We start from the raw sequence: 27,983 nt of genomic DNA, 5'->3' as shown, positions 1-27,983 counted from the left end.
AATGAAGAAGACACAGATAAATGGACTGATGTTCCATGTTCATGGATTGGAAGAATTAATATTGTTAAAATGTCCATACTATCCAAATGATCTACAGATTCAATGTAATTCCTATCAAAATTCCAATGTAATTTTTCACAGAAATAGAAAAAACAATCCTAAAATGTACATGGAACCACAAAAGACCCTGAATAGCCAAAGCAATCTTGATAAAGAACAAAGCTGGAGGCATCACATGTCCTGATTTCAAACTATACTAGAAGCCTATAATAATCAAAACAGGTGGTATTGGCATAAAAAAAGACACAGAGACCAGTGAAACACAAAAGAGATCCCAGACATAAACCCATCCATATATAGTCAATTAATTTTCAACAAAGGAGCTAAGAATATACAAGGGGGAAAGGATAGTCTCTTCAAAAACTGCTGCTGGAAAAACAGGATATTCACATGCAAAAGAATGAAATTGGACTCCTGTCCTACATTATACACAAAAATCAACTCAGAATGGATTATGGATTTGAACCTAAGACCTGAAACTAAAAGTCCTAGAAAAAAAATATAGGGGCAAGCTCCCTGACACTGGTCTTGGCAATGATGTTTTGAATTTGACACCAAAAGCAAAGGTAACAGAAGTAAAAATAAGCAGATAGGACTACATCAAACTAAAAAGAGCTTCTGCACAGCAGAGGAAACCATGAACAAAATGAAAAGGTATCCTACGGAATGGGAGAAAATATTTGCAAACCATATATAACTGATAAGGGGTTATTATCCAAAATATACAAAGAACTCATACAACTCAAAGCAGAAAATTCAAATAACCCAATTAAAAAATGGGCAAAGGACCTGAACAGACATTTTTCCAAAGAAGACATACAAATGGCCAACAGGTATATGAAAAGGCACTCCACATCACTAATCATCAGGGAAATGCAGATCAAAACCACAATGAGATATCATCTCACATCTGTGAGGATGTCTATTATCAAAAAGACGAGATAACAAATGCTAGGGAGGATGTGGAGAAAAGGGAACTGCTGCACACTGCAGATGGGAATGTAAACTGGTACAGCCACTATAGAAAACAGTGTAGAGGTTTCTCAAGAAATTAAAAATAGAACTACCATGTGATCCTTTGGTATATATCCCAAGGAAATGAAATCACTATCTTGAAGAGATATCTGTACTCCCATGTTCACTGCAGCATTATTCACAATAGCCAAGGTATGGAAACAGTCTGAGTGTCTGACAACAGATGAATGGGTAAACAAAGTGTGGTGTGTATGGGTGCATATATACAAATGTATTTTACATATATAAATATGTATATGTGTTACATATGTAAATACACATATGTAAATATATGTAAAGTATATTTTATACAATGTATGTAAAAGTGTATAATATTTAGATATAATGTATACATATAAGTGTTAATATATAATACATTATATATCTACAGTACATATATACATTTACATGTGTGTACACACATGTGTGGGAATATACACTCATGTGTATATATATGTTAGAATATTATTCAGCCTTTAAAAAGAAGGAAATCCTGCCATTTGCAATAACATGGATGAACCTAGAGGGCATTATGCAAAGTGAAATAAGCTAGGCAGAGACAGACAAACAGTGCATGGTATTACTTAAATGTGGAATCTAAAAAAAAAGTTGAACTCAGAAAGAGAGTAGAATGGTGGTTGCCAGGGACTGGGGAAATGGGGGAAATAGGGAGGGGCTGGTAAAACTATAGTTATAAGACGAATACTGTCTGAGGTTATCATGTATAACACGGTGGTAACAGTTGATAATACTGTATTTTATAATTGAAATTTGCTGAGAGAACAGAACCTAAGTGTTCTTACACACACAAAAAAGGTGAACATGTGAGGTAATGGAACTATTAACTTGGTGAGAATCCTTTCATAATTCATATATATGTATATCAAATCATCACATTGCATACTTTAAATATCTTATAATTTTATTTTTCAATTATACCTCAATTAGTAAAAAAGACAGCATTTGCTAAAAGAAAGTGCTATAATTACTCTTTACAGGAACAAATTAATTGTACATAATAGAAAATTATTTTAGGAGTTATGAGCAAACACTTGAAAACCACTGCTCTGTGAGATATGAACTAAAAAGAAAGCAAGCACAATGATAAGTGAGAATTTTTCTTTAGGCTGATAAGTTTCTCTAACACACAGAGTGTTCCTGGAGAAAGACACTTCAGATGTGGACCAGGTCCATGAACTAGTTTGTGTTCTTTGTTGGAGAGGCAATGTAGTATGGGGAAAGAGAACAGGCTCTGTCTGCCCCTTCCTGATCTTTCTGACCCTCAGTTTTCATGGCTGTAAAATAGAGAATAATCTCAAACCCTATAGGCTCACCTGAGAATTAGAAGCAATAGCTGTACTACGGACTTAGCTCAGTGCTTGGCAGCACATCACTGGCACTAAAAGAATGGTAGCATTCTTTTACCAGAATTCTTTTACTATGGTATATAGTTTCAAATAATTTTAGTCTTTGGGCTAGAACTAAAGTTATTTACCTTTAGCCTTTTTTTTTTTTTTTTTTTTTTTGCGGTATGCGGGCCTCTCACTGTTGTGGCCTCTCCCGTTGCGGAGCACAGGCTCCGGACGCGGAGGCCCAGCGGCCACGGCTCACGGGCCCAGCCGCTCCACGGCATGTGGGATCCTCGCGGACCGGGGCATGAACCCGTGTCCCCTGCATCGGCAGGCAGACTCTCAACCACTGCGCCACCAGGGAAGCCCTACTGCCTTTTTTAAGGTGAAAATTAGGTACTGATTGAATACCTATGATATGCATTTTAAGTCATTTTTTCCAGTAATGATGAGAGATTTTAGATTAGTCATTAGTCCTACCTGATGTTCTCTGTGAGAAAAATGGATGGCCCTGTAGGTCAGGAATATGTGCTATGCCGACAGTTTGGGGTATTATCAATGATGAACTGAGTTAATATTGAGCCAGAATACCATTTCCATTAAACATCTGACACATACATAGTAAAGCCTTAGTCAGTCCTGGCATCACCTGGGAGCATGCTGTAATGCAAATTTTGAGGCCCATCCCCTGCGTACAAAATTGGAATCTGCCATTTAACAAGATTCCCAGGTGATTCAAATGAACCTTAAACTGTGAGAAGCACTGGTAAGGAACAGGCTCTGAGCAGAGAAGATACAATCACCAGGTGTATATGTAACTGAGGCGGGAAAGATGAGTCAGGCAGGACCATAAAGAGTCTAACTTATAATGACAGACTGGCATATACACGTGTATAAACACACACACAACACGAACACAGGCTTAGATCAGTGGTTCTCAACTGGGGGGTGATGCTGCACCCCCATAAGATACTGGCCAATGTCTGGAGATATTTTTGGTTGTCACAACTGGGGAGATGTTACGAGCATCTACTGAGACCAAAGATGCTGCTAAACATCTTACAAGGCCCTCCACCATAAAGAATCAGTTGGCCCAAAACGTCAATAGTGCTGACGTTGAAGAAACCCTAGCATAGATTATACAAAATATTAATTGGAAAAGGCACAAAGGCATACTAATTGGAACTATTCATGGGAAAAGGAGCAATAATTTGACCTCACAGTTCTGAGGGGAAGAATTTCATATCTGGACATCCCAAGGTCTATGCTGCTTTCAAGATTATGAGTACCCTGGTTAAAAGCTCTCAAAATCACTTATCTGCTGTTACTAGCAAAACCAGAGTCAATGATAATCTGTATTAGCATATAAAGTCAGTCAGCATCAATGCCTAGAGCCTGTTAATATGCAAAGAAAAATAATGGAGACTGAAAATTGTTACTGTTTGGTTTAACACCCAATCCTACTGAAGAAGGAAGCTGCCTTAGGACCCTCAAACTCCACACCCTTCTTACCAAAAAGATACCAAGTCTATACCCTCATTGTACACGTCCACAGTCCCTTGTCTGCAATTTCAAAGATCTAAAAACTACATAAAGTTTTTGCTAAATTGTGGCAGCAAAACTTCTTATCTGAACTCATTTGGCAGCAAAACCCGAATGGATGTGAGGTTATTTATTATCTTAATTATCCCACTTAGTGTAACTATTCACATGGTTCACTGTAGAAGTATTCAGAGGTTTGCTTATAGGAGGTGGTGCCACAGGCCTTACTGAAGCTGTTATGTAATATGTGGTGGATGCTCCTTACTGCCCTTCTAAAATTTGAAAACTCTAGAATTTTGGAAACATTTGGCTTTGGAAATTCTAGATAAGTGATTGTGGACCTCAAATAACTAAAATGCAGTCAACTCTCAGCAAATATTTGCTGAAAGCATTCAAATATATATTTGAAAGAAAAAAATAACCTAGTCAACTACATGTGTGTATATACACATAAACACACACACTTGTATTATACACTCATATATATATATATATATATATATATACACACCCCTGCATTAGTAGTTAGCATTGTGGCAATTAGCTTCCTTGTTTAGGGCACTGTGCACAACACGTCAGGCTTGCAGCTTCAAATCTTGTAAGACCAGCTAACTTTACAAAGAAACACCTTTCTTCAAGACTATAAATTAACCTCAAACTTTATCCTTCAAAATGCTTCTGGATATAAGGCAAGAAATAGTGAATGATTTAGGATCAACCCATTCACCATACCAGAAGTGCTAATTCCAATTCAGTAGCATAACCAGTGTCTCTGCCTCTCTCTTTTTTTCCTCTCTCTCTCATACATACATCACAACCCTGCAATGTGTAATAGCATTACAAGCACCCAACTGGCTCTGGAAAAGTTCCATCAGGGCCTCCCTTCTATCCTGGATTCACATTGGTTGATGGTTGGGGGTATAACTCTTTCTGCATATAAATTCCTATTTTCCTCCCTGAAAGGCTTTACCTGACTAGCCTGTTGACTGTCCTAAGGTGTGCTCATGGGACTGGTCCAGGGGAATAGCAGGTTGTTAGGAAACAAGTAGTAACGAAATGCTGAGAGCAAATGTATTCGAATTGTCAGTTTCATGTGTCTAACTGTGTAAGATGGGGCTTGGAAACAGATGGGGATACCAGCTGATTTTCAGAAACCATGAAAAAGATAAATGAACTTGCACCATGCTGAAAAAGATGCATCATGCTTGCTGCTGAAAACACTGAACACAATGGAAACTGAAGCGTCTTCAAAATCTTTTTTGCCAGTTATGGCAATGCTAAGATTCACTGATGACCATTCAATGTTAATGTTCTTTTCATTATACTTCAAACAGTCTTCCCTCCTTCCTATCCTAAGAAAACATACCTTCTTCTCATGAAAATGAAATAGCACATGGTATTATTTAATAAGTTGAAAAATCCTGAAAAGTTTTTGTGAAACTGTTCTCTAATAAAATTCTAAGAACTGTGATGTAGAGAGGGGAAAATATTTCGCTGCAGTACTGTTAAATACCATTCTAATGCTAAGGTGGGAGGAAGAAGCACTTTGCCAAAGTTTCTGTAACCACTTCACCACCAAAGCAGTTTCCCATGGACTCTGCCACTGGGTTGTGAAGTCACTACCTTTTGGGAGGGAGCCGCCGTGTTTCTCTTCTCAGGTTCCCATGTGTCTCAAATAGGGAGTGGGACAGAGCCAGAAGCCATGGGCAAGCCTCTTGCCAAGACTGTGGATGAGATCATCAACCACCCCACCCCGGCATCCAGACCAGCTTCTTCAGAATTTCACAGCCCACAGACCTTGGGCCAGCCTGTCAGGTTCTCAAAACAGGAAAAACTAAAAGTGGATCCTCCCCATAAAAACGTTTGAAAGTTCTTTCATTATACAATTATTTTAAACATGTTCCTCTTGTGTAGTGTAATTACAGAAGAGTGGATTAGAATCTCAAAAAGGACTCTTATTTCCAAGAAGAATACCCCAAGTTAACTTCCTTGTAAAATGTCCTCTCAAATCCTAAACAACTTTAAAAGAAAGTTCTGTGGCAAGGAGTAAAGACATGCATTGGATAGTTAACTCATTCCTAGTAGAAAAGATATATTAAAATATTATGAATTCTCTATGCTTGATCAGAAAACAAATATTTATAACTTCTCATCCATGACAAGTCCTTTAGTTCAATTTTTCAGGGATTCCATCCTATTTTAGCTTCTGTATAACAATACTGCAAAGCTGTAATTACATCCTCTCTAATCAGCCCATTACCAGCGTAATTAAGGAGTGCCACAAATTTAAAACTGTGACCTCAATACTGAGGGAAAAAATGTGTGGAAGAGACAGTTTATATTGCAGGTAAAATGTCCTCCTGTTTTGTTGACAAACTTAAGACATAAAGAAAAGAAATAACATGTTATCATAGAGTCATCATTCAAGAGGGACTCATTATGTTCCTGATAAGAATTTTTCCTCCCTCATTTCTAACATGTCACTTATCAAGCTCTTTTGTATCAAATCCCATGCTCTTCCCAAGTGTTATGAACACTCTAAACCCCTTTAGGTGCCTGTCAATTACTCTCATTCAACTAACATCCACTGTGGGGACAGAGATATATGTGAATTGATTCCTGACACAATGTCAGGCTAGTGTAAACCAAATTTAAACTGGCAAATAGGTCCATCAGTAAAGTGCCTAACTTCTAAGCAATGTGAATAAATTTTATCTTAACTAAGAATCAGGAAGCTGATCACCAAACATTAATGTATCACATAGTGGTTCAAGCCAACCATCTGATAAATATAATAATAACCACATTAAAAAAATGGATCAACAACACTTATCAAATGCTTATTATGTGCCAGCACTGTGAGAATCTTAGACAAATTATCTCATTTAATTTTCACAGATGGCCCCTGAGATAATACAATTATTGCCTCCATTTTTCATAGAGGAAACTGAAGCCCTGGGGATATTAAATAACTGCCCAGGTTAATTAGTTGGTAAGAGTAGGGCCAGTCTGGAAGCTTCCTCCAACTGAATCTCAAGCTTGTGTCTGTTTTTACAGCCTTCAGGCTACAATGTCTACTGATTATACGTTACACAAGCAATTTAAACCAAATATTCTTGCCCTCCTGGTGAACTGCAACTGTTACCAATCAATGAGGAGTGGGAGGAAAGCAGGTAGTGAAAACAAAAAAAGCAAGACATCTGTTTAATCAAGATTCTCCTCCCCCATCAAATTCAGGAACTCCTTTCCATATACTGTATGAGTCGATACTGTCTTTCTAAATTACATAAATGTTTACTCACAGCTGACAAGTTACTAAAGCACCAGTTACAAAATAGAATGTGCTCTTGTATTTTTCAGATTAAAAAGGTTAATTGACCAAGAAACGGAGTCCCAGAAGAAGAAGGAGCAAGAAAAAGAGAAGAGGGTCACTGCCCTGAAAGAGGAGCTGACCAAACTGAAGTCTTTTGCTTTGATGGTGGTGGACGAACAACAAAGGCTGACGGCACAGTTTGCCCTTCAAAGACAGAAAATCCAAGACCTAACCACGAGTGCAAAGGAAACACATGCTAAACTAGCCCTTGCTGAAGCCAGAGTTCAGGAAGAAGAGCAGAAGGCAACCAGACTAGAGAACGATCTGCACACGCAGACCACAAAGTTTCACCAGAACCAAGAAACAATTATGGCGAAGCTCACCAATGAGGACAGCCAAAATCGCCAGCTTCGACAAAAGCTGGCAGCACTCAGCCGGCAAATTGATGAGTTAGAAGAGACAAACAGATCTTTACGAAAAGCAGAAGAGGAGCTGCAAGATATAAAAGAAAAAATTAACAAGGGAGAATATGGAAACTCCAGTATCATGGCTGAGGTGGAAGAGCTCAGGAAACGTGTGCTAGAAATGGAAGGGAAGGATGAAGAGCTCATAAAAATGGAGGAGCAGTGCAGAGATCTCAATAAGAGGCTGGAAAAGGAAACATCACAGAGTAAAGACTTTAAACTCGAGGTTGAAAAACTCAATAAAAGAATTATGGCTCTGGAAAAATTAGAAGATGCTTTCAACAAAAGCAAACAAGAATGTTACTCTCTGAAATGTAATTTAGAAAAAGAAAGGATGACCACAAAGCAGTTATCTCAGGAACTGGAGAGTTTAAAGATAAGGATCAAAGAGCTAGAAGCCATTGAAAGTCGGCTGGAGAAGACAGAATTCACCCTAAAAGAGGACTTAACTAAACTGAAAACATTAACTGTGATGCTGGTAGATGAACGGAAAACAATGAGTGAAAAATTAAAGCAAACTGAAGATAAGTTACAAGCTGCTGCTTCTCAGCTTCAAGTGGAGCAAAATAAAGTGACAACGGTTACTGAGAAGTTAATTGAGGAAACTAAAAGGGCACTGAAGTCCAAAACTGATGTGGAAGAAAAAATGTACAGTGTAACGAAAGAGAGAGATGATCTAAAAAACAAACTGAAAGCAGAAGAAGAGAAAGGAAATGATCTCCTGTCCAAAGTGAACATGTTGAAAAACAGGCTTCAATCATTGGAAGCAACTGAGAAAGATTTCCTAAAAAACAAATTAAATCAAGATTCTGGTAAGTCCACAATAGTATTACACCAAGAGAACAATAAGATTAAAGAGCTCTCTCAAGAAGTGGAAAGACTGAAGCTGAAGTTAAAGGATATGAAATCCATTGAGGATGACCTCATGAAAACTGAAGATGAGTATGAGACTCTAGAACGAAGGTATGCTAATGAACGAGACAAAGCTCAATTTTTATCTGAAGAGCTGGAACATGTTAAAATGGAACTTGCCAAATACAAGTTAGCAGAAAAGACAGACTCCAGTCATGAACAATGGCTTTTCAAAAGGCTTCAGGAAGAAGAAGCTAAATCAGGTCACCTCTCAAGAGAAGTGGATGCACTGAAAGAGAAAATTCATGAATACATGGCAACTGAGGACCTGATATGTCTCCTCCAGGGAGATCATTCAGTTCTGCAAAAGAAACTCAGTCAACAAGAAAACAGGAACAGAGATTTAGGAAGAGAGATCGAAAACCTCACTAAAGAGTTAGAGCGGTACCGTCATTTCAGTAAGAGCCTCCGGCCCAGTCTCAATGGAAGAAGAATCTCTGACCCTCAAGTATTTTCTAAAGAAGTTCAAACAGAAGCAGTAGACAATGAGCCACCTGATTACAAGAGTCTCATTCCTCTGGAACGAGCAGTCATCAACGGTCAGTTATATGAGGAGAGTGAGGACCAGAATGAGGACCCTAATGATGAGGAGTCCATGCTGTCCTTCAAATGCAACTCATCTACCGCCTGTCCTGTTAACAGGAAGCTATGGATTCCTTGGATGAAGTCCAAGGAGGGCCATCCTCAGAATGGAAAAATACAAACTAAACCCAATGGCAACTTCGTGCAACCTGGAGATCTAGTCCTAAGCCACACACCTGGGCAGCCACTGCATATAAAGGTTACTCCAGACCATGTCCAAAACACAGCCACTCTTGAAATCACAAGTCCGACCACAGAGAGTCCTCACTCTTACACAAGCACTGCAGTGATACCAAACTGTGGCACCCCAAAGCAAAGGATAACCATCCTCCAAAATGCCTCCATAACTCCAGTGAAATCAAAAACCTCTGCTGAAGGCCTTATGAATTTAGAGCAAGGCATGTCCCCAATTACCACGGCAACCTTTGCCAGGGCACAGACCCCAGAGTCTTGTGGTTCCATAACTCCAGAAAGGACAATGTCACCTATTCAGGTTTTGGCTGTTACTGGTTCAACTAGCTCCCCTGAGCAGGGACGCTCTCCAGAGCCGATAGAAATCAGTGCCAAGCACGCGATTTTCAGAGTCTCCCCTGATCGACAGTCATCGTGGCAGTTTCAGCGTTCAAACAGTAACAGTTCAAGTGTGATAACTACTGAGGATAATAAAATCCACATTCACTTAGGAAGTCCTTACATGCAAGCTGTAGCTAGCTCCGTGAGACCTGCCAGCCCTTCAGCATCACTGCAGGATAACCGAACTCAAAGCTTAACTAATGGGGCACTAAACAAAACAACCAATAAAGTCACCAGCAGTATTACTATCACACCAACAGCCACACCTCTTCCTCGACAATCACAAATTACAGTAAGTAATATATATAACTGACCACCCTCCCTTATTTGGTTTATACCGATATTATTGCAAGGAACTCAGTCCTTTTTAATTATCCCTCCACATCCCTCAAAAGACTGACTGAACTTGTACTTTGGGAAGGTTTATGCATGAACCGTCCAAGAGTATCTGAAACTAACTGTTGCCTGCATAGTCATATCAAGCGTGCACTTACTGTATATTTTTTCATTTACATACCTGTATGGAAAATATTTAGTCTGCACTTGTATAAATACATCTTTATGTATTTCATTTTCCATAACTCACATTAATTTGACTGCAACTTGTCTTGGTGAAATACTTTAACATTATAAAGCAGTAAATAATTTGTTATTTTTACCATTGCTTGCTGAATTTTCTTTTGGTCATTTTGTGTTCTTTTTTTTGCATGTATAATAGAATTTTATTTCCTGTTCATAATGTCTATTAATTCTTCCTTAAAAACAAACAGGACCTACTTCCCATATACAGTCAACTTCTGATCACATATTAGAGGAGGAGGAGGAAGTAGTTGAAATAAATGAAATTTTATGGCTCTTTGATTTCAAAGTGAACTATAAGATCTCTCAGGAGCAAACTTCATGCTTGAGATGTATCTCAATATCCCTGGTGCCCAGCACAGTGCTTAGCACGTGTTAGGAATTTAGTCACTTAATAAATGTTTACTGATAATCACTGAATAAAACATTAAATAATTTGCTTTTGTGAGCACATATGAGCTGATGGTGAAAGTAAAAAGCTTTGAAATGTGATAGTAAGCCAGAAAAAGCACATTTGGAAATACAAGTTACCTTCACAATCAAGAGTTGACTGTATTTCTACCATAGATGAAAATCCCCTTAAAACATTTATGTCTACATCCAAACCTGGAATCAGCCACTAAGACATATGCTCTTGAACACTGCTTCAAAGCAAAAATGTCTTTCTTGTTACTTTTTCCTAGTAGGTTCCCAAAATAATTTGAATTACTTAAGGTAGGTGCTTCTTACCTTGTTTGTTTGCTAGTGGGCTGCATTCAGAAGCTTAAACTTAACTCTGTGTGTGTGTGTGTGTGTGTGTGTGTTTTTAACCTCCCAACAAGCAAATAAAAACCAAAGATAATTACAATGTAAGTTATAGAAAAGGCATATTTTAAAAAAATACAGTATGTTAGTTGAGGGAAGTTTCTCCTGTGATTATTGTTATGCCATTTTCAAGATAGGTGAGAAAAACTCAGTAATCCTTAAAAAAAAAAAAGCATCCTAGGAATTCTGGTACTCTGCTAATGGGACTCAGCATAATTTGTACTTCTGTAGCAGAGAACAGCTTTCAGAGGAACATTTTAAATTACAAATCTGGTCCCTAAGCCACATTCAAAAAAGATGATTTCAGACAAAGTAGCTCATTGCCATTTTCCCTTTTCCAACCTCATAACTGTTAATTTAGTGTGGTCAATTTTATTGCCAGTTATTGATTTTAAACACAATTCATTTAGACACCCAGGCAAACTGTGAAGATCTTTAGGAGTAAAAGGAATCTTTCACAATTATCCTCCTTTCCCTGCAAAATCAATTTCATGATAGCAAAGCAAGGATTTGTTGACAGAAACACTTCCATGGTGATGAACTGCAACACCAACGCTGTGGGCTTGCATCATCATTAAATAAATGTGGATGAAAGCTGAGGCTAGTGATGAATGAGAAAGCTTCTGTTTAAACACATTTATTTTGGGAATTGGCAGTGACCCAACTGTATTACAAAATACATGATGGTCTAAATGTTTTCCAAAATTGTTTTTATTTTTAAGTCACCTTGGGTTAGAACTTTAGAAGAAACTACATACATCATTTTACATCTTTCAAAGTAGACATTGATAACATTGCTGCATGAGATGTCTTTCTAGATAATAAGAGAGTACATATAATGTTTTGGTGGGTAGTGATCAACTAATCATGAAATAATAAACAGAAACCAGAAAGAATTAAAGGACAAAGTCTTCCCAGCACTTCCCAAATTTTGTCACATAATGACACAAACAGAAAACACACTGGATACACACTGGATACAATGGATAAAGAGGCAGAGATGATCAGGGACTCCTGATCAGGGACTTCTGTCATCCCCAGGTTGCTCCTGTTGTACTGAAGGAAAGATCCATTTTTGGCACACCTGTAACTAATAGAGTTTGAGAGGCTCTGGGCTATTCATTAGTAGAACTGTTTTGTGAGGATTCAATTTCTTATCTTTTGTGAGCCAGAGCAATTTTATACAATAAAGTTAATACCACAAGTCCTGTGCTCCATGATTAGGATGCACAAATTCTCATTTCATCATCTGCTCCAGATATTAACTATAAATAGGCTTCCCAAGTAATTAACATTATTGGAAATTTACTGGACTTTCAAGGAACTGAACCTCTTTTAGAAGTTCCTCTACTAGGACTACTTCAGTGTAATGACTCATATCCACATCAAAATTTAGGAACACTGTCATATTAATAACATATATAGATTACTAAAAGTGCTACTAATTAAAGTTTATGGTAAAGAAAGCATCATCTCTGAAAAAAAGTACCTTCCCTTTTCCATAAAATCACACAAAGAATAACACATCCTAGATTTTTGGCCTTTAATTTCAAAAATAATTTTTTATAACTCTGCGTGTGTGCGCGCACGTGTGCATGTGTGTTTGGGAGGTTACAAAATTTTCTTTTTCATTCACATAAAATCATGGAAGAACCTTGAAAACTAGGAAGGAGAGAGGAAGTGACACTGGAAAATCTTCATATGAGATATGTGAAAGTGGAGGGTTGTATTGCCGAAGAAAAGAAAGCCTTTGAGAGGCTCACAGAAGACAAGACTGTTTCTATAAATATCTGAAAAAATACCTTCCTTTCATTTCATTTCATCTGAAGTCCCAGCTTCAGAACCAAGATTCATTTTACTCAGTCCCCCTATCCCTTTAACTTTTTGAGGTGCAGCATTCTATCACAGATTTGAATGATTTTACCACATTCTTCTTCCCTTTTAAGAGCATTTGCAAAGCTTTCCCAAGGATGCCACTGCTCTCTGGGTCACCCCTTCCAGAAGGACAATGTGCATTACTATAGTTAGATCTTTACACACAAAGGAAAGTCTCTATAAGATGATGACAGGATTATATAAACTCTACCTAGAAGGTTTCTACAACTACATTTCACAATGCCAGGACATTAGGCATGGGGTCTTCATGACACCCAAAGTATAAATTGAGTTGCACTGTGAGATGGCCATAAAAGGGGTAATTAATTTAAAATTCTTAGACTTGTAGGGCTTCCCTGGTGGCGCAGTGGTTGAGAGTCCGCCTGCTGATGCAGGGGACACGGGTTCGTGCCCCGGTCTGGGAAGATCCCACATGCCGCGGAGCGGCTGGGCCCGTGAGCCATGGCCGCTGAGCCTGCGCGTCCGGAGCCTGTGCTCCGCAACGGGAGAGGCCACAACAGTGAGAGGCCCGCGTGATGCAAAAAAAAAAAAAAAAAAATTCTTAGACTTGTAGCCTAAGCATTCTGTGATCTTTATTGACTAAAATATAACTCCACACAAAAACATATTTTTAATAGCTTTTTTGATTCCAATTCTTTACGAAGTGAGTCTCCTTTGAAACGTGTTAGACAAAGGCAGGAAAAGAGCTTTAATAACAGTACAGTTTCCCTACATTTTGGTTTGTTATTGTTTCCTCCTCCAAAATAATCATTTTACTTTGTAATCCTAAGAGAAAAGATAATCAGGCAATAATGCATGCCCGAAACGTTAGGATCAATGTTTCTCAAAGTAAAATCCAAAACACATGTATGAGAATCCCCTGATGCCCCACCCAGAACTATCAAAAGTCACAATCTCTGAGGGTAGGGCCCCGGAAGCTGCATTTTTTAACAAGTTCCTCTGCTGATTAGTACGTACCTAAAGAAGGAATTCCATTGTTTTAGAAATTTCTATACTGATAAACACTAGCAAATATGTTCTGACTCTAGTCTTGCTCTATCAGAATGAATTACACCTGTCTCAGGAAGCGTGCCTATTCCACCCTCTAGTGGCTAGCATGACAAACAGAAGGCTTAGTCTCCAGGGTTTTTTTTTTTATTCAAGAGAAAAGCTCAATAAAAACTACTATTTTATAGGTGGGAAGTTTCCCAGTTTTATAACTGTAGCAAAGCATAGATGCCTGAATAATTAACTGAGCAGTAGCAGGCTGTCTGACACCTACAAGCTCTGTTTCTCTCTCAGATCCCAGGCCCTCAACATAAACCCTACAGCATTTCTTGGGAATGGTCCAGAGCACACATTAAAGAGAGCAGTTTGGATGAGCCAAAACAAAGGACTCCATTCACCTTGGGCCACAGTGAAGCAAATGCAAGAACAAGGAAGATAAGCGGTTCAATAAAATCCCCAAACCTTAAACCCCCTTAAAATTCATTTTCATTTAGATTAAACTCCTTTCCTTTCCAACAGATGGATCCTTCCACTGTGCAGTCAAATATGTCAGAGCAGGCAGCCCCCAAAGGCAACGCTGTAGGGTAAGGAATCCTTAGGGAGTCCAGCAAGTTAACTGGCCAACACACTCCTAAGTACTTTATAATTTGATAATGAATTAACACTGTTCATATGGCAACACATACAAATCTGTCAATATTCTATCAGGACACCAGGTTTTACAACACTTAGAATGGTGCCATAAAAATGTAATCTGGGCTAACCTTTAGCACTGCAGTCAACAATCCTAGAGATAATCCTCTTGTGGCCTCATTTTAAAATTTCACTTATTTTTTCACAAAATTATTGGTCAAGAGAAATAAAAGTTATCTAATTATTTGAGATAATTTTTTGAAAGCCTGAAATTAGTTTTATTTTAATGAGTTCCTTTTTCCTGCATAGCCAAATGGTTCTGTATGATATTTTTGTAAGGTTACCTTTTTTTTTTTTTTTTTTTGCCTATTAGTTTAGTTTTGCTTTTTTAAAGGTTAGTCATCTTTGGATAACCAACAGTAGGCCCTACAGACCTACAAAGGCTGTCTCACTCTCTGCCATTCTTTAGGTCCCTGGAAGGGTGGAGTGGGTTTACTAACTTACATAGCACTCCTGTCTCTGTGACATGCACAGTGTCTCAGCATGCAGTGTCTTCTCTTCAAAGCACATGGACACAACTGATCAATCCACTGATCATGACAAACTGAATTGGGCGGCTATTAAGGAGACAAAAGATTCACTGTCCTTCAAGAGCTTCTGTCTGGTATGTAGAGATGAGAATCTTGAATCTGACTAAATATAAGCCTCTAAACAAATTTAAAAACCTGCACTGAAGAGTTTCATTTCATAAGGCTTGTTTCCACTAACTTGACAGATTGGCCCAGAGCACGTGCATATTTGAACATTTATATTTGTATTAATACCTTGTACCTTTGTCTCTTTCAAAGATACCATACTATAAACCAGTGTTTTTAGATGAGCTTTCCATTTCTCACATGCCTTTGGGAGAAATAAACAAGAGATCTAGACAACCAACCAACTTTGCCTTAATGGGGGAAAAATGGGTTTCACCAGGATTCCCAAGAACTTAAGAAATAACCCTTTACTGTTTAGACCTCTCAAAGAGTCCTCTCTGAGGAGTTTCAATCCCATTTGTATTAGCTTATAACCACCACAGGCACAATTGTCAAGCTCTATTCATTCCTCGACAAATCACCTACAAGAATGAACCCACAAGTATTTATGAAGCACCTAATATTACTCATTGTTGTGCAGGACAGCTATGCAGGTGTTAAGATTTAGAATCTAAGGCAGGAGTTGAGGACTACCTTAAAAGGTAATTAAGAGCACAACACAGAAAAGGAATTCTATAGATAGCAAAGCATTTATAGGAGTTTGGAGGAGGAGCAGATTACTCTGGGCAGGGTTCAGGGGTCAGGTTTCAAAAACAGATAAGATTTGACCAGAGGAGGGGTGGTGGGCTGGGAGAGGAGGAAAACTTGGGATAGAGAGAAGACAAAAGGCTTTCCAGGAGATGCTCAGCGCAGAGGTATGGAGGCAGGCAGGAGAGCAGAAAACCAGCATTCAAGAACAGTGAGCAATGCAGTGTGGCTGATGTTGAGATAGCTGGGGCAGGGGTAAGGTGCAAAGGGCACGTATTGTCAGACCGCAAAGGGCCTTTAATACCGTGCTAGGGAGCACTCTGTCCTCAAAGGTTTCTGGGCAGTGAGATAAGAGAAAACTAATCCTTTATACACTGTTATTTTATTTCATAATAACCCTATAAAGTGGGTATCATCACAATTTTAAAGATTAAAAAAAATTTAATTCTGAGAGGTAAAGAAAATTGTTCCAGGTGGCTCTGTTTGTATGACAAAAAAGAGACATGAACACAGGTCTAATTCCATTGTCCGAAGGCAACATACTGAGAAGCTACCTCAGTGCAAGGAGGGGAGCAAAATAAATTGTACCTAATGCTCTCCACTGCCCAGGGACACAGACAGGGCGCCTAACATTACCTGCCTGCGCTCTGCCTCAGAAGCCTGCCACTTTGGCCAGAACACTCGGAACACCCCTACGTATGCCTCCTCCCCATTGCTCTACCTGGACAGAATTCTCTTCTCTCATCAAATGATCTACACTGAAAGGTCTGGCTCAAGCCTTACTTCTTCTGAAGCCTACCATGATCACCACAGACGAGAGTGTCAATCTGCCTCCCCTTTCAACTCCGTCTCCAGGCCACTGTTAGGTTAACAAGAGACAATGAACGTGAAAGGCCAAGCCCCACACAAATGAGCAGGCATGGGGAAGATTCACCTGGGGATGGTGCAGTGGATAAGAGACGGAAGAAAGCAAGACCAAGGAGAGGTACAAGTCCTCATTGTCAGCGAGCACTAAAGCTGCAGTCCAAGTCCACTCTATCCTAAAGCAGGAGTCTATGAGCAAAGACACAAATTCTAGGCATGAAGAATGAGTTTGGACAGGCTATCAACATGTTAAGAACAGAGGTACCTGATCGGCCTCAGAGATGGCTGGAGTGAAAAGCATCAGAAGTAAGTGAAAATGATCCATAGAAACAGCATCACAAGCATGCACATCAAAGCTTATAAGTAGGTGGCCACCTTGACAGTCCTGACAGTGATCAAAAACCTCCAGAAAAGGCAATTTAGGGATCAAGGTTTAGCCATCAAAAAGACAAGCACCACCAGCTTAGCCCAGAGGTGGTGGAACTTCTGCCTTTGCAGAACCCTTGAAAATCTTCCTGGGATGGTATACCCTAATTCAGGGTTTCCATTTCTCAAGCAACATCATGACTTATAAGGAAAGACTTATGGTCCCAAAATCACTAAAAAAAAAAAAAAAAAAAAAAGCATTGTATATTTTTTGAGCTCAGAGGGAGAAGTGTTAGGGTTCATCCTTGTCAGTCTCTAAATTCTGCTTCCAATTCAGGATTAAATGACTGTAAACCAAGGGAGCATCACAAATAAAATTGCCATTTTAGAGGAAAATCTTCAAATTGGTCTCCAATTATCTCTCATAACAATTAAGTGCGTATAAAACCTGGCTTCAATGTGGCCAAAGCAATTCCTCAAGAATTACTATCCTTTACCATTAGAGAGTTGGCTGTTTTTTTCCCTTCTCTTTAAAAAAAAAAGAGCTATTCCTTTTCTGTTCTTTGCCTTTTAATTGTGTTCTTGCCTGAATTCACTGATATCAGTCAGTTTTGAGGCCTCAGAAAAGTATCATTTTATAGAAAGAGGAGTTAACTAAAAACTGCAATAGATCCCCAAAGAGTCCATAACATAAGAAACATTTAAACACCTGACAGTCCCTTCAGGGCAGCGGGGATTACTCTGAGAAGGATAATATCTCTCATAGTGACAGACATAAGCAGCACAATTTTTTTATATAAAACTTTTTATTCTGATTATAACAATAGTACATATTTATTACAAAAATTTCGGCAAATATAAATGCTGCCAGAGCCGCTGACTTCAGCTTCTAAGAAGGGTAATAAGAGGATTAGGGAGAACAATGGACAACTACTACTATTTTTTTAGGTCATCCTATCAACTATGGCCCTATTCCAGGCATTCTCAGACTACCAATGAGGAAGGAAATGTGCTATACGGGGACCATCCTGTAATTACTGATCGCCCCTGTGCTAAGGAGTGGCAGATCCCCCTACAGAGCGTGAGTTTATGTAATCTGTTCAGCCCAGACACAATGGCCCAGGGGACAGCCTGGTCACTGCAGGAGAGAGGCAGAATTTCTTTCCCCCCAGCTAGCCAATCAGTGCCTGGAAAATGGTTCAATCACTGTGCATTGTTCAAGTACTGGAAAGAAATGCCTCCTCAGAGGGCTGCTCTCAGAACTAGTTACACTCTTATCAGTTATTAAGATAGGCAGCCTTGTAGAGGGAATGTGGGCACAGGATAGGGCCCAACAAAACTCACCTCTCAGGCTCTGGGAAAAGGATATAGAAGTACCCATGGTGGGAGAAGAAAAAAGGGGCAGATGAGGAGGAATTACGTTTTCTCCCTGGGCTCTCTCAGCTACTTGAATGGTATCAACAATTTTTCTATGATGATTCTCAAAGCAACAACTCCAAGTTTTCAGTGCCTACCAAACAGTTCCATGTGTGGAAGGTCCAACTACACTTCACACTTGGCATGTGCCCCCACCCCAGTGCACTGTCACTCTTGGATTGCTCTTTGGATTGCTTTGTCTCACTTCTGGTGATGGTCCAGCACCTTCTCTGTCACCCAGGGTCAAAATCTGGGTCCCATTCTCCACTTCTCTTCTCATCCCCCAGATCCAGTCAGCCACTCTGCCCCAGTATTTCTTCCTCTGCCCTCCCCCTTTTATTTGTGCTAGTACTCCCCAAATCCACACCTCAGTACAGATGCTACTATAAAATAGTAGCATCTCTAATCCCTCACCTCTAATCCAACCTTCACTTGTATTGCTGGTGATCCTTCTACAACACTGTCCTGATCATGGCAATTCTTCAGTCCCTCCCCTAAAAGCAGCACTTACTTAGCACTTACATTACTGAGTGCCCCAAATCCAAACCTTCTATCAGACCTCCACCTCCCACCTCATCTCCTTTTAAAACCCTGGACATAATCTGCACCCTCACCAGGACACAGTACTCACCATCCTCTCACACACTAGCAGGGCTTCTAGCCCTATACCTTTACTCATGCTTTTCCTAGGGCAGTAATGCTCTTCTCTCTTTGTCCCTTGTATTGAAATCTTACTCCTACCTCAAGTGCCAATTCCTCTAGAAATCTCTATTTTTCTCAATCTTCCTCTGAGTTTCCAAAACACTTCTGTTTGTACTTTTATTACAGCACTTCATTTTGCCTCGTTATAATCATTTGTTACCCCTCCTATACTATAATCTCTTGAGAGCAAGAATCAGCTGTCATTTAGTTTTGAAACTCTTATATCAATGTTTCTCAAAATGCAGTCACTGATCACATTTATCAGAATTACCAAGGACTCCACAGATTTCTACATACCCACACCTATGAAATCTAGTTCAGGGAATCTGCATCTTAACAAGCTGCCTGGGTCATCCTTGGGCTTATAAAGTTTAAGAACCACTGTCCTACCTTATCCAGGACTTAAATACAGCTGGTAATAGGTGCTCAACAAAGGTGCGCAGGTCTAACAACATACCTGGTGGCCACAGTTGGCTCGCATTTGTTCTTTTCATAGAATCATTGAATGTCAAGGTCAAAGGGCTTTATAGTTGGTATAACTGCATTGTTTTTTGAATAATTAAAAGATAGAAAAAGACAGGAAAGACTAGAAAAAAAATGTTTTCAAGTGAACTCTAAAACAGAAAGACAATGAATAGACTAAGTAGGATAAGGAGGGAAAAGGATGTGAAGGTACTTTTCTGGGCCAGAGGTGGTTAGAAACACAGCCCAGTAATTGACACTGCTTGGTCAGCTGCCGCAACTGCTATGCTTAGCAACATGTCTCCAATAATTAATTGGAGAGATGGGAGAACAAGGGATAAAGCAGAAAAACAAGAAAGGTAAAATAAATAAGAATATAAGTTATGATTATGATCAAGAAATAAGCACCTTAAGAACAGATATAAGGAAAAAGACAAAGATAATAATGTTGACATTAGTAACAACTAACACAGACCTGACACTTCAGATGTGCCAGGGACTTTCCTACACAATATCTCTACCAACTAAGGAACTTGCAAGTAGGCAGTCTAATCCCCAAATAAGGGTTACAGATGAGGAAACTAAGGTCTGGACAGGCTAACTGGCTTGCTCAAGGACACACAGCTAGGTGGTGCCAGAACCAGAATGGGGACCCACCCAGGTCTATCTGGCTCCATAGCTAGTGCTCTAGCCACTAATCCAAAGCTGTTGCAAAATATAAGCTGGCGAATGATTTTTAAAAATTACATGGGTGCAAATGAGGGAATGAGAAAGAGAGGAGTGGGTACCAAAACAGAAGAAGAAAAAAAGCTGAGGTGAAAAACCTGACAGATGAATAAAAAGAAAGGGAATACACAAAACCATTCAAGGTTAATATGTTTTAACATTCTATTTCTACATGTGATGCTATGTGTCTGGGCACAAAATGGAAGCAACTAGGTTAGGAAGGATTTTTGAAAACTGTATTTCAATGCTTATTCTTGGATTGCCCTCTCTGCCCATGGTGTAATTACTACAGAGAGATTGGGAGGTGACTAGGTACAACCACAAACCATGTTACATTATAAAATACAGGCATCAATTTCCTCTAGCCTTCACCTCAGAAACTGGACAACTCTTAAATACAAATCATAGCACTGTAGCTCTATTTAAAACCAAATGTTCTCTCACAAGAGGTTAGTGAGAATAAGCTAATGAAACTACAGAGTTTCCTTTTGAAGGACCCCCTGCCATATAAAACTGTAAAATCTTTAGTGATAAAGTTTTATTGTATAATGAGGAAGTTCTGAGAAGATCAAGAGAAAAAAGCCAAAGCAGCATATGAAACTCTAGGCTATCTGCCAGATTCATTACCTGTTGTTTCCTTTAAAAAATAAAAAAAAATTAATAAATTAGCAGTGATTTACCAAACAATACAAAAGAAGACAATAATATTTCAAAGATTTTTTTTCTCAATTTAGCATTTCCTCCTTTTCATCACCATATCCATCATCATTACTTATGTACTTTCCCATTAAACAGAGAAAAACAAAAATACAAAGCACTGCTATTCTGATAACACACGGCCTTGACCAAGCATTCCACAGCTGGGTCCCTAAGGGAGTCAGGCAGCCCTGAATCCGCCCCCTCCCTGCACCACCCCAATGACCACAAATGAAAATGACCCACCGTCTTTGGGAGCCTTGAGCCTTTCGACCCCTAGAGCTAGAGGTGTAATGAGAGGCCCTGCAGTCCCTGGAGTCAGGAACATTCCTGAGGGAACACAGCTTTCTTACACAATATGTTGCCAATACATCTCCAAAAAGGTTCAAAGCACTTACAAAATTAATCTCATTTAAAGAAAAGGAAACATCCTGACTCCAACTGTATAACTAGGATCTGACAGCTTCCTCATTAAATGCTGATATTGTTCTGATGTTTGCCCTCCATGATAACGTGAAGGAGCACAAGGATCAAGTAGAAACTGGGTTATAGAATTAAGATTTTGAATAAAACATTTTCACCTCTCTATAATTCTTTTGGTCACTAAGGCTCACTGACATCTAATGACTTGCTATAACCACAGAGTCTCATAGATAGCTCCGCTTCTTTTAAGAACCTATAGACCAAACAAGCCAACATTTAAAGAATTTAATGAATACTCCTTTTCTCTCTATTGTTCCCTAAATAAAAGCAAGGCCTTTGCCTCAATAAACTCATCATCTTTCAGACCTGTAATCCATTCCAAATCCCAATCTCCATGTTGAACTGAGTTAAACATTAAAAACAAAACAAAACAAAAACAAAACCCCAAAAAACTTTTCTTCTATGAATGAGCTTTCCAACATGCTTAATCTCCTCCAAGACATCTGCTTTCTGATGAAACCCAGGAGCCTCCAACTCTTGAGTAGAACATTCACTGTGTGGTCTTAAAAGAGGCATATGCATGGATTCCTCTTGCAATATGCACTCCAAATTTGGATAAAACTTTCTTGGAGCTATTTGACATAGTGTTCTAAAAAATGATCCAAGAGATGACACATTTTAAAGCTCTATACCTCATTTACTGAAACATGTCCAAGTATAAAATTCATAGAAGAAAACAAAAATAACATAATTTTTTTCCAAAGATTTGAGAATGACACTTAGAGTTGTCCTAATAATATAACTAGCCTTTGCTGCCATCTAGAGGTAAAAACTATGTAGTGACATCAAGAGTTATCAAGAAAACCAAAATCAACTTGCAGCCATCAATGGTGTAGAAACAATGGGAGCCCAATAACTTTCAGGCAGCTGACCCTACCAATGACCACCATTCCAAGCCATACTGTCTTCACCAACACATATCAGTATAGCTTATAAGAAAAAAGCCCCATCAATATTGTGTTCCATATCAATTAGTTTACTGGACAGATTTCAGTTCTGAATAACCTGTGGTACTCATACCACATTCCTAGACAATCTGAGTCAGTAGATTCTGAGATGGGATCTGGGCATCGCAGTGTTTTAAAAGCCCCACAGGTGGTTCTGATGAGCATCTAGGACCACTGGGCCATGAAACTCTGGCCTTCCACAGTGTTGAACCTCCCACACCCAGGCAGGTCAGAGTTCTGGGTTAGAAAAGACCTTAAAGCTTACATCTAAATGAGCTTCAACTATGGCAGTGTTTATCAAAGTATGTCAGGCTGACCACCTGTATCAGATAAACCACCCTGAGGATTTATTAAAAATGTGGATTCCTGGGTGCATTCATAGACAAATGAATTACAGTTTCTAGAGGTAAGGCCCAGGAATCTACAATTTAAGTAGGATCCCATCATAGGTTTTTGTACACTAAATAGGACAACCAGTCTAAAGCCTGACAAAGTTAAAGGACATCACTGAAACCTATCTTGTAAAGGCTATTATTAATGCTGTGGTTATAAGATCAGCTGACTTGAATTATGATTTCAAGTGCAGCTGCTACTTATTCATGGTTTGCACAATAAGCAGATGTTCATAGAAATGTCCTGATCTGTGAAGTATTTCCTTCCTTTTTTATGCCTTAATATAACTTAGTGTTGCTTTTTTAAATTGTATACTTATTTTAGAAAATGTGGAGAATATAGAAGATATAAGAAAAATAAAAAGCACTATTACTCCATTACCCAGAGTTAAACACTGATAGCACTGGTATATTTTCTCCTAGTATTTTCTTTTCAAATATACATAAAGTATGTATATAGTTTTAAATCCTGCTTTTAACATTTCTGAATACTTTCCCATATCTTGAAAAGCATAATTGTTTAAAGACAGCATGATATTTTCATGTGATTATAGTGTAATTCATTTACTCTATCCTGACTGTTAGAGCCTTAAACTGTGTCCAGTTTTCATTGTTATAAATAATGCTAAAACAAAGAGCCTTGCCTACATCTCTGATTATTTCCTGGCAGGAGAATAATATCAGAGTATTAGTATCTCATTTGCTATATTTAGGATTAAGTATAAAAAAAAATATATCAGGGCTTCCCTGGTGGCACAGTGGTTGAGAGTCCGCCTGCCGATGCAGGGGACGCAGGTTCGTGCCCCTGTCCGGGAAGATCCCACATGCCGCGGAGTGGCTGGGCCCATGAGCCATGGCTGCTGAGCCTGCGCGGGAGAGGCCACAACAGTGAGAGGCCCACGTACCACAAAAAAAAAGTCAGTAAGAACACTAAAGCCTAAAACGCTCCTAGTGCCTAGGCATAGAGAAGACTGTACCAAAAGAAAGCATATTCCCCATATAGTCTATCCTTTATTGAAGGACTCACATTTTTTAGCCAATTCTGTGTAGTGTTTATTTGAAAATCTAAATATGATTGCTATAATAGTTAGGGGGCATTTAAAATAAGTGAATGTTTACATAAAGAGACCAAGGGGCTTTACTGTACTTTATCAGTACAAAAAAAATGTGGAAACAAATTTCGATAGAATGAAAAACAATATAAGAAGGGTTTCCACAAGAACAGTATTAGAATCTATGATGAAAACTACAATGCATTTTTAAAAGATTTCTATTTTTGAGCTCACAGCAAGGAAAGGACGATCCAGCAAAAGAGGGGGAAATCATCATCATCATCATCATCATCATTGTGGATTATAATGAGAATTACAGTTAGCTGAGACCTTCTCCCATCTCTTTACCAACAAGTATTCTTATCCAAGAATATTTTTCCTAAATAAATGAAAATAAGAGTATATTTCTAAGCAAATATGAAGTAAATCAAGTCTTTACTCTTTTACACTCTACAGCCCACTTTCCCAGTCCAGATCACTCAACCTATCTGTGATTCCTCTCTCAACCCTCATAGGCTAACTGTGGACAAATATTAATACAATTCTACCTCCATAATGTGCCTCCCCCCAACCTAAGTCCTTACTATCCCCCTACTACACACACACTGTCTATAGAATCAGGTACAATTTTCCCTATCTAGCCCCAGTCTACATTCCCATTCTGCTTCTCAAATACAACCTAATTTGAAGTCATTCCATTTCTGAACTGTATCCAACTTCCTACCCCAGGGACATTGCCAAAAGTATTCCTTTACTCTGGAATGCTCTCCCATTCCTGCTGTTAAAAATCCTAAAAGTCTTTGGAGGCCCAAGACAAATGTTACTTTCTCAGCAAAGCTCTCTTAGATCCCTCAGTTGAAATTAACCTTTCTCTGGCAATCTCATTACCCTTTGAGATGAATTTGGGACACTTTTCTTGTTTATCTCCCACTACGCTATGATTGCCAAAAAGCAAGAAACATAACCTATTTATCTTTGTATCTAACATTATCTACACTAGAGGGCCTTGCACACAGCACACACTTAACTCATGTTGGCAGAATTGTTTAACTGAATTTTCTTTCTTCAACCTGACAGTCTGATGTGTCCCTAGAACCTAGTGTTTTCAAAGAAGCCAAAATCTCCAAGCTGACTCTATGTCCTGAACATGTCTGTTTCTCCACCAACTGTACCATTAACCACCTTCTGTTTTTCTGTTTAATTCAAGATCAAGGAGGTATGCAAGCAGAGAATCCCAACACGGATCCCTAAACCAAAATCTACAGGCATTGCTAAGCTTTCCCCTAAAGTTCTCCCAGGGCCTATGGATAAGACTGGCTGTGGGAAGCTACACATCATAAGGACTGTCACCTCTAATACCTTCCTCCACATGGGAGGGAAAAGGTAAGTCATGCAAATGTACTGCCTGGATACATTCACCTACAGAAATATCTGGAAAGCTGGTGTTACTAGTATGGAAGGACAAAGATGAAGGGCCGTCTCTCCGGGAAATGGTGAAACAGCAAACAGACAGACGGTTGGTTCATTCACAGGTTGCTGGACCTGGTGAATATCATCCTGAAAGAGCAGGACATCTGCAATTACTTTAACTATATATGTATATGCATATACACACAATCACAGGCCCAGACACACACCCCAAATCCTCCCAACTCATCATCCTACTTGTAATCCAACCCAAAGTTGGACTATCATTAGCCAGGAATAGGACTGAATTCATTAGAACAGTTCAAAAGTTTTCTGGTGAACCCAGAAGTAATTCATTCCACAGAACTTTGCCAAGAAGATGTGGTATCAAGGATTCCTAATCTGCTTCAAGAAAGTCAGATTATTTCCATCAAAATGGCAGGACAATTAAAATCATACTTTAAGTTCTAAAAATACGACTTCTTTATGACCAGGAGGAAAAAAACAAGTGGTACTTCTTAGTTACAAGGAAGAAAGGAACAACAAAAATGAGTAACAGCCGAACACGTCCTTTGTGTGGCCTACCTGATAAATGCTGGTGTAGTGTGCACACTTGGCTGCTGGCACGTAGTCTTCTGTCCCACTTTCCCTAGTAAGTTGCCCCTCCTGTATATACAGGCCATGGAATCTCATTGCTAGGCTTGTAAAGCAAACCATTTTAGATTGGTATCATTGCTTTCTATAGTAATCAGGACATCTGACAGTCAAAGGTCACTAATACTAAGATCTTTTAGGGAGATATGAATCACGGTCTTGGATGTTTAAAAAAAAGACAATTTATCATCTCAATGGACATTCTTTAATCACATCTGAATCAACACTATTGAAAATTCAGTTGGTTCAAAAAAAAGCTTGGGATCAGGAGACTCAAATTCCAATTCCAGTTTTTCACTCATTTGACACTGAGCTTGGTGTTCATTAGTCTAAGCCTTGAGTTTCTAGTATGTAAAACAGAAAAGCTGAATAATTCTTCAGGTCCCTCCCAGTTCTCATCATCCATGAGTACGTCAACTACGAAAACTGAATTCAACCAGTCATCTACAAGGCGGGGCTCAGTTCCCTGGCAGTAAACTAAAGTAGTTCTTTTCTTCACACTAAAAACTCACTGAATCAAGGGAAACATGTATCTGTAATTTAGTGTGGATAGAGTAACACAATGATATTTTAAGACAAATAAGGCATTTTTGACATGGGAGACAGTTGTATCTCACAAAGCTTCAGTCAGAAAAAATAAATACATTCTACGAAGAGCACAACCCAAGGTTTTCTGTGATTCGGCACTAAGAACTGGATGCATGATCCTGGAGGAAATCCTGCTGGTTAAGGACAGTGCTTTAGCTGGCTGTCCTGGGATGAAGTCAGCAGAGCAGGAGCAAAGGAACTGCCATTCTTCGCATTCATCCAGCCAAGCCCAATTCAATGCACTGATGTCACTATACAAATGTCCCTGGGACCCACTTCAATTTCAAGGAGGAGGAGAAGGAGCTGGTAGCCTGGGGAGCATTGAGCTATACAAGCCAAAGAGAGGGATGATCAGGAAATGGCACAGGGAGAAGGTGAGGAGGTTGGGTGAATTAAAAACCCGAAGTGGAAAAGTCTAAGTTAAATGAAAGCAGTAAGAGAATGGAAGGAGTGGACTACAAAAAAAGATGATGACCCTCTGACATGAAAATGATACAAGAGAGACAGTTCAGAAGGAAGTGCAGGGCAGTAACGGGTGGATGGTGCAGTGGGAAAATGTGTAGGGGGCTTAGGGCTATACCTGACATTAACAGGTAATATTCAGCGAACAGAGAAATGAGTGAATAAGGGAGAGAAGGGCCATTCAGTCAAGTCATAAGTGAGAAAAGGTGCTAAGAGATCGCAATGGTATATGATAGGGTCAGGAAAAGCAGATATGCTGGGTAACATTCAACACTGATAATTATGCTAATGCAAAGGAAAAACACTGAACCTCCTAGGGTGGAACCCAAATAGACTGAAGAAAACCATGAAACAAAACAGGAAAAACAAGCACCAACAGTACTCCTAGAAAGACTCAATACCCTGGGAACGTTTTACCTTGAAGATGAACACAAAATATATTTTACGTTAGAGGTTTCAAAATTGTTTTCTGCTATGTTAAGAGACTCCCTAAAGTACATTTTCATGCCAAGCTGGCATAAGTTCAAGAGCAAGCAAGATAAGAAAGACAAGATATTGTAGAAATAACTAAAAAAAGGATAGGAAAATAGCTACACTTCTATGGAAAGCAGCAGAAACCTATCTCCAAATGGTAACACAGTTCTAATCCCATTGAGACAAAAGTGTTTAAAATAACACAATCTATCCTAACAAAAACTCTGCTTATTTTAAAGCAATATGTAGTGCAATAAAAATGCATAAACAACTTAGACCTGGGATAAGTTCAACAAAATGG

The 27,983-nt window shown here is 39.0% G+C and overlaps 3 protein-coding genes across 3 annotated transcripts in view; 2 read left to right on the top strand and 1 right to left on the bottom strand.

Moving 5' to 3' along the window:
* The window catches only part of CMSS1 (cms1 ribosomal small subunit homolog), a 390,251-nt gene that overhangs the window by 354,006 nt on the left and 8,262 nt on the right, over nucleotides 1-27,983 (bottom strand). The gene's annotated exons all lie outside the window — the stretch shown is intronic.
* The window catches only part of LOC309962508 (filamin A-interacting protein 1-like), a gene marked incomplete at both ends in the record, with an annotated part of 129,575 nt that overhangs the window by 93,815 nt on the left and 7,777 nt on the right, over nucleotides 1-27,983 (top strand). The window contains one exon of the mRNA XM_082840388.1: nucleotides 25,305-25,416. Within this exon, the coding sequence (XP_082696514.1) occupies nucleotides 25,305-25,416 (112 nt within the window). The remainder of the gene's footprint in view (nucleotides 1-25,304; nucleotides 25,417-27,983) is intronic.
* On the top strand, nucleotides 7,371-10,467 carry FILIP1L (filamin A interacting protein 1 like). The gene has a single exon (XM_082840428.1). It carries the CDS (start codon nucleotides 7,441-7,443, stop codon nucleotides 10,120-10,122), a length of 2,682 nt encoding a protein of 893 aa, XP_082696554.1. The 5' UTR covers nucleotides 7,371-7,440; the 3' UTR covers nucleotides 10,123-10,467.

The sequence above is a fragment of the Leucopleurus acutus genome (assembly GCF_964270905.1).
Source record: "Leucopleurus acutus genome assembly, chromosome: 5".
Classification (NCBI taxonomy): domain Eukaryota; kingdom Metazoa; phylum Chordata; class Mammalia; order Artiodactyla; family Delphinidae; genus Leucopleurus; species Leucopleurus acutus.
The sequence above is the reverse complement of the archived record's forward strand: the minus strand, read 5'-3'. Positions and strand labels throughout refer to the sequence as shown.